At 41.1% G+C, this 12,107-nt stretch overlaps 2 protein-coding genes across 2 annotated transcripts; one reads left to right on the top strand and one right to left on the bottom strand.

The window, feature by feature from the left end:
- Positions 1 to 3,001: 3,001 nt before the first annotated feature.
- Positions 3,002 to 5,772, bottom strand: LOC142401185 (cytoskeleton-associated protein 2). The gene is made up of 7 exons (XM_075486480.1): positions 5,668 to 5,772; positions 5,485 to 5,537; positions 4,558 to 5,360; positions 4,156 to 4,468; positions 3,993 to 4,053; positions 3,617 to 3,884; positions 3,002 to 3,512 (listed from the first exon to the last, which is right to left on the bottom strand). Exons 2-7 carry the CDS (start codon positions 5,527 to 5,529, stop codon positions 3,248 to 3,250), a joined length of 1,755 nt encoding a protein of 584 aa, XP_075342595.1. The 5' UTR covers positions 5,530 to 5,537; positions 5,668 to 5,772; the 3' UTR covers positions 3,002 to 3,247.
- Positions 5,773 to 7,261: 1,489 nt separating this feature from the next.
- Positions 7,262 to 11,818, top strand: thap12a (THAP domain containing 12a). Its single transcript, XM_075487208.1, has 5 exons — positions 7,262 to 7,456; positions 8,104 to 8,221; positions 8,429 to 8,527; positions 9,622 to 9,658; positions 9,783 to 11,818. The coding sequence occupies exons 1-5, from the start codon at positions 7,371 to 7,373 to the stop codon at positions 11,588 to 11,590; spliced, it is 2,148 nt and encodes a 715-aa protein (XP_075343323.1). The 5' UTR covers positions 7,262 to 7,370; the 3' UTR covers positions 11,591 to 11,818.
- Positions 11,819 to 12,107: the final 289 nt, after the last annotated feature.

Genomic DNA, 12,107 nt, shown 5'->3' with positions numbered 1-12,107 from the left:
GACTCGAACGTCATTGAAGTGAGACTAAACAATTCTGCACCGGTGGAGGCAGGACACAGCAAGGTCTAATGAATAAAGCAAGCATGGCAGATGCATCACACATTTAATTTGTATTTTTTGTGCAACCTTCTTCCCTTCATTGCGTGGTCATTGTTAACTCCGATAGCACAGCAACTTCAGAATTGATGCCGACACGCACGGCATCCATATTTAATGGATGCCGTCACTTCATGACTTCACACTGGAGTTTGAAGGTCTCTTAACCTTCGTCTTGTGTTAGTTCCCTGTTACCATCTCTTATGGTTTTAACCCGTGTTTTAATTTAGTTCTAAAATACACTAAAAACAATGATCTATCATCCAATTTGTTTCTCATCTCTTGGTTACCTTGTTGGGCTTCCTTATCCATAAAAATATTGGTTTTAATATTTTTGGTGTGGGCCCCTGGGCCTTGTTTTTGTCAGTATACCCCTAGATCAGGGGTGGCCAACCGGTCAGAGACTAAGAGACGCATTTTTTTTCTGTGTTACCACAAAGAGCCACATTATTTTTGAAAAATGACCGAATTCTCTCCGTTCCATCCGTCTGTTCTTGACTCGCTCTCGTCTCGATCACGTGACGCATCCACGCTGATATTAAACCCACAAACCGAGCAAAATGAGTCAAAAACAGGCGTGTTTAGAAAGCTTCTTCCCAGTGAGGAGACAGAAGAAGAGGCTGTGACCACTAAGAAAAAGAAAGCTGCATTTTGAAGGCATGTTTAAGCGTTACCATAGCGACCAGAGAGCGTTAGGAGGCAGAGAGGATGTTACGTCAGGAGGACGCTGCTAATAAAGTTACATACAAGTACACAGTGGATTCAAGTTTATTATTATATTTACTAAATACCACAGAGTCTGTGTTAGTTGTATTATTTTATTTTGTAGTATTTATCCACCACACCTGAAAGGCCGGTCTGTGAAAACATTCTGACATTAAACCGGTCCATCGAGCAAAAAAGGTTGGAGACCGTTGCCGTATTGAACTCAAACGAAGCGGAAAAAATAAATAAATAAATTTGATATGAATGTAAGAGCCGCATGCGGCTCGGGAGTGCGGGTTGGCCACCCCTGCCCTAGATTAATATAATAAAAAAAGTAAAATGAACCTCAAGAGAATCATATAAATAAATAAATGGTTGTTATGTCACCTGACTATTAGAGGGGATTTAGAACACATCTCTTAAATAAATTAGTTTTATTTATTTTTTCATTTTAATATTATTAACTATAGTAACATCTATGGTGTTACAGGTCAGTTTTGACCCATATATATTTACTTCAAGAAAAAGGCTAAAAAGTCTCTTTTTTCAGCAATAGAACTTTAGTACAAACACAAAATGAAAAGCAGAACAAATATATATATATATATATATATATATATATATATATATATAAATAAAACAAAATATAGATTTTCAAGGTCAAACAAACAACCAATCAAGCAAATCAAACCAATAGAAATCAATTACTAGTTCCAACACTAATAAAAAACAAAATCAGAGTAAAAGTCTCTGTGTGCAAGAACATGCGTGTGTGTGTGTTTAGATGCATGTGGGGCAAAAAGTGACACTTTTAGTGTGTTCTTTGCAGAGATATTTGTTGCAGTTGAAGCACAATACATTTGTCTTTCTGTCCTTACTGCTTGGGCAGACCTGACACCTTTCTTTTAGAGTCAGGTGGCCTGAGTGGGGTTGTGGCTGTTGTGGATGATGTTGAGGCAGGGCTGTCTGAGGAGGATGCTGGCGTGGACGGAGTTCTGGGTGAGCTCTGCAACGTTCCTCCACTGTCACCTCTGGCCCTGGGTTGAACATCAGTGGAAGGAGCTGCACCCATCTCTCCAAGACATCCCTGATGGGGGCAAGCTTGTCAGATCTTGCTCTGGTATCTCTGTTGTCAAATCTGAGGACTCTTGATATCATGTGAAAGGTCTGAAGTGACATTGTTGCCCGGAAAATTTTTCTGCCTGTCGACGCGTCCCACAGACTATCAGTGGCCTCATTGCAGGATCTGTACACTCCAGCAAGAAGAACACCAATATAAGCATCCAGGTATTCCTCATCAATGTCTTTCCACATGCTGCCATGGACTTTTTTTTCCTTCAAGGTTTGTCATAGCAATGATGACTCTTTTTAGTGACAATGGCATAAATAGCTCAAAACATGTCTTGGTGTCGCCGACTCATCACAGCAAACCTTGTGATACCAGGGATCATTTTTGATGACATTTGCAGCAGCTGCCCTGCCATGTACATCAGGAGGTACTGAGCTCCAACAGATCTTACCATTTTTGGACTTGAATCTTTCAGCAGGAGCAGCTTCAGCACCGGTGACCTCAGAGTCTTCTGGATGATACTCCACATTGTCTTCCTCCTCATCCGAATCACTATGCTGCTCTGTGTCCTCGCCCTCATTTTCACCAAAAAAATTATCCAGAACTTGGCTCACTGAAAATCTTCTCATTTTTGCATGCTACAAATTGGAGATGTGCACTCTGCAAGTCACCAACATGCCAGTCTTTGTTTTGGTGCAGGTATATTGGAAAACAAGAATCCCCTAAAGCTCACATGATTGGGAGAGGAGCTGGCTGTCAGTGAACTTGTGATTTCAGTTTTGGCTCTAATTATTGCTTTATAATCTTATTTTTATAACTGGGTCGAAACCAACCCTAACACAAAGGTCTTAATTTCAACTAGAGCATTTTATAATTTAGTGAAAACAATTTTTTGTTTTATTTTGTTGAAATAGAGGTTCCTGACAAAGTCATAAAGCCTTGATGCAATAAACAAATTTATATGGTTATTTTATGCATTTAAAAACAGGTCGGTGCTGACCCTAACACAAGACGAAGGTTTAAACTGAACCCCACAAAGAAAAAAATAATCAGATTCGAGCATCGAGACCTGCAGCCTTGGTGTCTAATGTAAGTGCTGACATGGTTGTCACAGTAACTCATTGCGTGAAATAATGTGCCAATGTATTTATTCATTTTCATTTCAACCAACTTTTAAAAACAGAATTGTTTCTTGTAGTGCACAATGCAGTACATGTCATTTCTAAAATAAAAGGAAGAGGAAACTCTGCCTTAAACACATAAAACTGATTAAAGCTTTGTGCAGATTAGTTTATATTAATAAGAGAGTCCATTAGCTTTAGCTCTCATACATTTGAGGGCTCTTTTTAGCAGAAATAGGGATTATTTTTATTTTTTTCACAGTCTGTTCTGGTCAGGGAGCTCTTCCAGAAGTGCAGGATTTCTTCTGTAAATGTAGGCGTTGGGATCATCATCCAGCCTCACCAGCTCAGCCAGTGATGACACACAGGGATCGTGATCGACGAGCATCGTCGGCAGGCAGGAGGATTTACGCTGGATGCGGCAGGAACGGCGCACTGGCGTCAGAAACTTAAGATCCTTGATGCTGCTCTTTCTCTTGGCCGAACTTGCACCGGTCTCACCTTCAATCGTTTTTCTGACACTACACACAAGATTACAAGTGGATGAGGAGGGAGGACAAAAAAAAAAAAAAAAAAAAAAAAAAAAAGACAAAACAATATAGTATTGCAAAATTGATAACCTCACCTTTGTAAGTACGGGGTTGTCTTCACGCTGTACTTTATTACAGAGGCATCATTCAGCTGTGGTGTTGTCTCCATCACATCTTCATCACTTTCCACATCCTCCACTTTCTGGTCATTGCTTTCTTCTTCATCCTTCACTTGCTCAACCTTTGGCTGCTGACAAATGTCCTCAAGCACCTCATTCTTCAGCTCATCTGTTTTACATTCGTCTACTGGTTCGCCGCAGTCCGTTTCAACGTCACTCTCATCTGTCGCCCGTACAAGTTCATCTGGAGACAAAAATATTGGTATAAAATAAAAATTAAATATTGGGAACAGGTACAAAACTGTTGAGTTTGCCAAATCTCTGCTAATTCCAGTGAACAGGTGTGACTTACTATCACTGCTTGTAGATGGAGTCATCATGGCCTCCAAGGCATCACAGAGGTTCAAAACAATCTGTTGACATAAGAGTTTGATTTATCACGACATTTAAAAAAAAAAAAAAAAAAAAAAGTACAATGGCTAATTTCTGAAAAAGATTTCGCCCCATCTGCTTACATCATCCACTCCCGAGTCAGAGTTTTCAAGCAGGTCCAGCGTAGTGTCCATTATCTCCGGAGTTTGACTGTGTTTTGTTACTTCTGCCCCCTGAGTATCTGCATAGTGAGCAGGGACCGCAGAGTCCAGCTTAGGTGCCTCCAGACTGGGATCAGGTTTGAACTGTGTGACCAGCTTATGCTCAGCATGAGACTGAGGTTTGAGATTATCTTCCGCTTTTGCAGAAACTTCATTTTTCAAAGGTGCTGCAGTTGCCATTGCAGGCCTTTTTAGAGTCTTACCCTTGGAGGCCAGCCAATCAGCCAGTTTCGCCCTGCCAAAGGAAGAAAAGGAGTTAAGCATTCTTAAAGTAGAGTGACACAAAAGCCAACTTCATCATGTTTACAAAAAGAAAAGCTTTACCTTCTCTCCTCTGCTGTCACCACAGTAAATCTGTACTGGCTGAGGGTGCTTGAGACTGTTGGTTTGTTAACCTTCTTGTCAGCCACCACAACCTTTGGCTTTGAATTTTGATTCCCACTTGCCTTAATGGGAGCAACAGTAGTGTTTCTGGAGCTGGCAGTTGTTAAAGTTGCAGAGACAGTTCTGGTAGGAGGGCGAGCGGAGTAGAATCCAGCAGGACGACGGCTGCTGGCAGCGGGCTTGGACAGCTGATCCGGTACATCAGAAACTGACTTGGACCTTGCTTGCGCAGGCTTTTGTGTGCCACGCCTAGGCATCACAGCAACAGATTTGGAGAAGTTCTTTGTGGCCATGTTTCCAACCCTTTGTCGCTCAGTTTTAGGTGCTGTTGGTTTGGGATCTGCTGCACCCACATTATCATTTGACTTCCAAATAGAGCCAATTTTTGACTGAACAATCTTGCCTTTGTACAATCCCAGAGCAGATTTTGATGGCACCACAGCTGCTGGTTGCTTTGGAGCCTCTGCAATGATTTTCTTCTGCTTCACAGCCTGTTCAGTGAGGAAGACTTGGCTATGCGTTTGACGCATGTTACGAGCAGCGGCAGCTCCTCTCTCATCTCTCTGGACAGGCTTCACCTTTTTCAGAGCCCCCCCAGATAATGGCTTTGCTTTAAGAGGCTCATCTTTTGCTACCGTCTCTTCCTTTTTGTTGCCTTTTAGCTGGATTTGAACAGCAGATGTTTTGTCTCCTTTGATAGAAGACTTGGCTCCATGTGCAGGCGGAGCATTTTCCTTGTTTCCCTAATACAGTTCAAACAGAGCAACCATTTAATGGGCTGAAACGGAGTTGGGGTAGATTGAATGTAAATTTGCATTTAGTGCAAAAAGACAAATATACAAGAATAATCACAAAAGATCAACTTACTTTCCTATTGGTGTGGTTTCGTCTTGAAACTGTGATGTTGTCCATGGTGTAGCCTGCACTCAACATTTGAAAAATGCCATCAACGGTTTAACGGAATAAAGCTAAGCGAGACGTGTAGCTTTTCATGATGCTCTAGTTACCTAAAATATATTACAGTAAAGTTAACGAAAAGCGTTCACTTACCCGGTTGTGGTTGTTGTTGTTGTTGACGACCAAAAAGCTCCACCAAGACAGCGAACTGTGAAGGAAAACGCGTTACATTCACACTGGAGGCAAAGCGATTCAATTTGACTCGGCACTGCTGCACTCCAATTGGTCGCGCTAGTATCGCGAGAGAATGAATCTAACCAATGAAATGTCACCCAACGAGGAACGAGATTTGAGGAAGACTGCCCTCATTCATTTCCCCCATACATATCCCGTCTGTTTGAATGTTTAAACCCAAATAGAATTCCTGAAGCAGCGGTTCGAACACGCCCAATGTATTTAGTCCTGGTTTCGGTAAAAAATTAAAACAGCTAAGTGATGTCAGTTAAACATATGACCTCCAGCTGTTTTTTAGGGCACATCACATTTGTGTCGCGTTAGTGTTTTCCTGAATTGAGCCGTTAGCACAGTGGAATGATCATATTTTTATTAAAGCAATTAAATGTATTTATATAAATGTGATAGATTTATAAGGCTCTCAGTGTGTTAGGTCTAAAATATTAAGCCCATGCTACAATACAAACAAACATTAAACATGTACTGAACATGCCGCGGCATGTTTTCAGCCCTTCAAAAGCCCGCAAAGGATTATGGGACAGACGCGAGGCTCGCGCTCTTTGGTACGTTAGTAAACAACTGTATTCAAATTTCCCTTCAAATCAAATCACAGAAACAAAACTCATTTGTAAGATTGTCTGTGTCTCTAAAGAGCAAGTCTTCAAAGGATCTAAATACATAAGTGTATAATGTATTCTTATTAAAATATTTTGTGCCCCCTTAGCGATTAATGGATACTCTGATGGAGAAATTGAGGGTATATATATATCTTCTTTATTTATTTATTTCTATATATACAAGTCAAAGACAGTGTCAATGACTGTGACCAGGAGCTTTTTTTTTCTTTTTTTGGTAACAAGCCAAATTTAAAAATTGACTTAATCTTTTAACAAATCTCAATGTTTAAGTCCTAATCTGACATTTAGTTCATACCTAAATAAATACTGGATAAAGACATTTTAAAAAGTATCTTATTCACCTCTGATGTTCAGGATGGGAAAAGTGGGTGGAATAATAAAGTAAAAATAGATCAATGATACACTTAAATAGAAAATTCCAGCTACATTTCACCGCAATTGGGACATTTTTTAGTTGTCTGCTAGAATAGCTGACTGTGTTTTTGGCTACTCCAACTTTAGTTTTTACAGTTTTAAACAGTCTTTCTATATTAGGGATAGAATATGAGCGGGTTTACTTATTTTTTAACTTATTATCTGTTCTTATTTTTACTTATTAACTTATTCTATCTTAGAATAAATTACACTTCAATGTAGTTTTGTATCATACATCCACAAACCCTGTAACAAACTGACATGGACAATAAATCCATTCAAACATTTTGACACCTTGCCGTGTATATATATATTCTGTTTTAATGTTTTTGTCATGTTCTGTTTCTGATATACAAAACTAAAAAGTTTAAAAGACTCGTTAAATAAATGGATTTTTCTTAAAAATCACGGATCACATTTTGTGCATTTTATTTTGAAAGCTATATTCGGAAGTTCTTAATTTGGCGAGCGTGGGGGCGTGTCTAACTGGCTGTAAGCTAACGTTAGTATGAGCTGCTTCTACATCTGAAATATTAATAAAAACACAGATTTATGACTTAAAAACCTAAAATGCAGAATCACTGCGCTGTGCCGAAGTGCCCAAGTTGCAAATCAGACTCCCTGCCTCTCTTCCGGTTTCCTCGCGACCCAGAAAGGTAACAAATGTTAGCGCCGATGCTAATTCACGCATGAAAGTCTGGCGAGAAAATGGCTCAAACTTGCAGATGAAAGTAGAACAACTGCACGTTTACCGGTGTTTTTATTTCTTATTTTTGAGTTAATGTTGATAGGTTTGACAGGTGACTTTACTAAGCGTATCTGGTTATATATGTATATTTTTAAAAATGTAATTTGTGAATCTGCTGTTAAACATCACGGTCAGTACAGTAGCGGTTGGACCATGTGAAAAGGATTCCTCATTCTTCTTCATTGTGAGACCCGAACATGACCTCTCTGCCTAACACTGAAGTTGTGACAACCGGGCTTTGAAAATCAATCGATGCATCACTCATGTCTTTAGGTATATCAAAAAGCAGAAAGCAAAACAACTTAAAATGGCCCATTTGTGTGTGACTGACTCGCTTCACATCTGACCCATCTAAACTGTTGCCATATAACAAGGTTTATATTTGATTGTGTCACTCATAAAGAGACACGCTTGCATCCGTATTCTTCAAGATTGGTCAAACATTTTATGCCTTGTATTTGAGAAGCATTTCACAAGATTCAAATGTGAAATACTTTGCTGCATTCTGACTCCTATTCATAGTCATTTGACTTCTAAACTAGCTTTCTGCTTCAGGTCCAGGAAGTGGGTTGAAAAGTGCCAGAGGAAGGAACTCGTAGACAAATCGCCAGAGCAGCTGTGCAGATACTACAGACTGTGTGGAAAACATTTTGAAACATCTGCATTTGATAGTGTAAGTTTTATCCTGAATTTTCAGCAACATCTTTCGGAGCGCAGTGCAGTGGTTGGGTGCATCTCCAGTCTTCTTGGAAAGCACCACATCAAAGTTGAAAAGAGTTCGATCCAGATCTGCAGAAAAAAAGTCTGCAGTGTATGTTTTCGGATTGTAAGTTTAAGATAATAATCTTGTTTTGGGGTTCTTTGTGTGCTTTGGCCACAGGATGCTCAGGGTACGGTGTTAAAGGATGATGCCATACCAACCGTTTTTGATGTGCCGACCCAACCCCAAAACGCACAGGTGAAGCGTAGTAAAGACCCGGTAAGAAAACAAATTCAGGGGGAAAACATTAAACATTTTCAATCAATGTGTTCAGATTGAATGGAGGAAAAACACAACGTGTTGTTAAGGCAATGCTGTGGCAGCTAGCAGATGCAAAATAAAGACACGAAACACACATGAAACGGCTAAAAGAGAAAAACTGGGAGATCTGAGAAGGTCCTCTCAGTTCAGTAACTGCAAAGCATTTCAGAGAAACCTCTTAGTGTGAGGCGTAGTGTCTTATAAATGAATAAAACCATTTTAAAATCCATAGAGAAACTGGCAGCTAATGTAAAGATCTCAAAAATTAGAGTGATAATCACATCAGGGACAGTCAATACCACTGAATAATCAAACTGGTTTATGTTAACCACCTTAACCTTTCATCATAGTTCAAAGATCTGACCTGTTAATTATTAGATTCTTTATGATTATATTTTGTTAAAGGTGTGGTAGGGGATCTTTTTCTGGAACATTTTTTTACATATTGCTTGAAATACTCTTCACACCCCCATTGCAACCAATTAATTAAAAGTTTTGACACAAATATGAAAAGTTTTAGTGGCCTCTAGAACGTACAATCTAGGAAAAACACTATCCAATCATTGTGAACGGACCGTTAACAATGATTGGATTCTGATGCATCTATCAAACTGCAATCTGCTCCTCCCTCCCCCTCCTTCCCCCTGTGCGCGTACCCTGCTCTGTGAACGAATTACGCGTCCAGAAGCTTGGCAGGAAGCTAAACTAGAGCCAGCTTGGCTAGCACCTAGCATTATTAAATGTATAGTTAGCATAAACTAAATACTAAATACTAAATACGGCAACGATCGATGCTTGCTGTCAGAACAGCGCTCGTGCACCTTCGTGCGCGTTCATGTACTCAAGAGGCGTGGCTTCGGGGGGAAAGTGAAGAAAAGGGTTGGGACTTTTTACCTGTGTATTTTCAAAATGCAGCTTCGCTGGATTCAAAATCCAGGATCTCCTACCCTACCTTTAATTATTAGACTCCAAAATACTATCTGTTATATTTTTTAATTGCATGATTAGGTGTGATTAAATTACATTATGAATTTATCTGTTTTATTTTTCAGACCAAAGATGATGAAAAGGAGAACAAGGGAAGGAAAAGTAAGTAGAAATATTAATGCAGGCTCTTTTGCAGTGAAACAAAGGAGGGCCACACCCTCAACTATCACAAGATTATCTAACCACTTATTGAATTTCAACAAACTGCCTCTTGTTTCTTTTTCAGAAATGAAAGCAGAAGCCGTTGAGGAAGATATCGGGATAGCACCAGAGGAAGACACACAGAGGAAATATCTCAAGTCTTTATTTGAGGTTCTTCTATTGTTGGGAGAGCAAAGTATTCCCCCTGCAGGGCCTGCAGATAATAAAGAGGAAGGACTTAAGTCAAACAACTTTCAGGCTTTGCTAGAGTATCGCATGCACTATGGAGACGAGGTACTAAAGAAAAGATACGATGCGTGGAAGCAGCGCTGCTTCTCAGACGAGCTGAATCAGTTGGTCGAGGTGTGTGAGAACTATGTGCGCGCTAAGATAATAGAGGAAGTTAAACAAAACGGCTTCTTCTCGTTGCTCACCGACGATCCGGTTAAGATCTCAGAGGAGTGGTTCCTCCCGGTCTTTCTTTGTTATGTGGACCATTCCGAATGCCAGCGGGAGAAGTTTGTGGGGTTCTTAGACTTTGGAGGAGATGGAGAAGACCTGACAGAGAAAATGCTTTCTGAAATGACCGACAAATGGGGTTTAGACATGGAACAGTGTAAAGGTCAGGCCCACTCCTGCTCCGGGACACATTTGAGTCAAATTAAAGCATTTGCTGCCAAGCTGATGGAGAAGTATCCAAGTGCAATACTCACATTTAGGTCCACTCATGCCTTGAACGTGTCACTGGCCAGCGGTATGGCTCTGTCAGGCGTTCAGCTCGTCATTGCTACCTTTAAGAAGATTGAGTCCTTCTTTTGCCAGTCGCCTTCACTGCAGTTGGAGTTTGAGCACGCCATTTCCATGTTCTACCCAGACAAAGAAGACAAGGCCAACGAACTGAAAGAGATCTGCCGAACCAGCTGGACCAGAGGACAAGATGCGTTTGAGGTGGCACTGGACGTCGTAGAGGCGCTGCTGCTCTGTGTGGACAGCGTGCACGACAATGAAGACATGAGGTGGAATGACCACGTCACACACAATGCCTTAGAGATCTCAAAAGCAGTGGCTGATTTTGAGTTCATCATGGCGTTGGTCGTGCTGAAAAACGTCACGACGCTTACGCAGGCTTTTGGGACAAACCTACAAGGGACCGCGGCTGATGCGTACTCCGCTGCATCCAGTTTAAACGCTGTGTTGCACTCCCTGAAGGAAGTGGCTGACAACGTTGACGTTTATCACGAGTTCTGGTACGATGAGGCCGTTAACCTTGCTGCAGCGATGGAGATCCCAGTCAAGGTTCCTCGGTCGTTCTTGAGGAAGCATCAGGCAGAACCCGGAGCCAGTCAGCCAGAGAGTTACTATAAGGAGCAGCTGTCTGTTCCCGTGGTGAAACACATCATTGGTGAAATGGATGAGCTCTTCAGTGAGGACCACCTGAAGAGGCTGAGATGTCTGTCCCTGGTCCCTACAGTTATAGAGCAGCACAAATCCACACAGCCTGAAGAGGAGAATGTACAGGTGTTTAATAACGACATCCCAAACGCTGGAACCCTCTCAGCTGAGCTGCACTGTTGGTGGGTGAAATGGAGCAAAAAGGGAAAAGACGAGGTTTTTCCCTCCAGCCTCAGTGAAACTCTGCAGTTGGCTGATGTCAAGTTCTTCCCGAACATGCTGGCGATCCTCAGACTTCTCAGCATCCTGCCGACTTCAGCCGTGGAGAACAACTGTGATGTAGCGCACGAGCGCTTCAGGATGTACATGGAGAATACGCCTGACAAGTTCAAATCAAAAAGCCTGGCTCTTTTGAACATAAACTGTGATGCTGGGTGGGATCTGGATTCAGTGGTTGAGATCTACATGAAGACATACTCTGACGGGCAGGACGTGTTGTAGTCGCTCACGAGGCACTCGAGCCTCTGGACAGACGGTGTTAGACTTTCTAACCCTCTGGTTTGTTCAGCCTTTCTTGCTTTCTCGTGTTCAACATAGTCGCTGAAGTAGAATAAGAGTTTATTCTGTTGTGAGATTTGTTTAAATGTTTTCTGTGGACCATTTTGGATCATGCCACATTATTTCTCAACACGAATGTGTGAATAAAAAGGCACAAACTTTGATTAGTAAGATTTTGTTGTCCTCATTCTTCTTTGGTTTGCCAAAATGAATATATAACTGCTGAACTGGAGGTGATGGTGTGTGTGAAGCAAATATTCATCACATAGTCATGTGAATTAATTTGAAATTGAATTGAACCGTGAACTTGTTTTTGCATTGTGACTTCAGGGACATGGAAACACCAGTGTCCGCAACCATCTATCAGCCCGTGACTCAAGCCTCCAATACAGTGTTTTCATTTTCAACTGAATTTGTAAAAATATATTTTACATTTCCTCTCCTCTTATCGGGGAGGGCG

This window comes from Odontesthes bonariensis, chromosome 16 (genome assembly GCF_027942865.1).
Source record: "Odontesthes bonariensis isolate fOdoBon6 chromosome 16, fOdoBon6.hap1, whole genome shotgun sequence".
NCBI lineage: Eukaryota > Metazoa > Chordata > Actinopteri > Atheriniformes > Atherinopsidae > Odontesthes > Odontesthes bonariensis.
The sequence above is the reverse complement of the archived record's forward strand: the minus strand, read 5'-3'. Positions and strand labels throughout refer to the sequence as shown.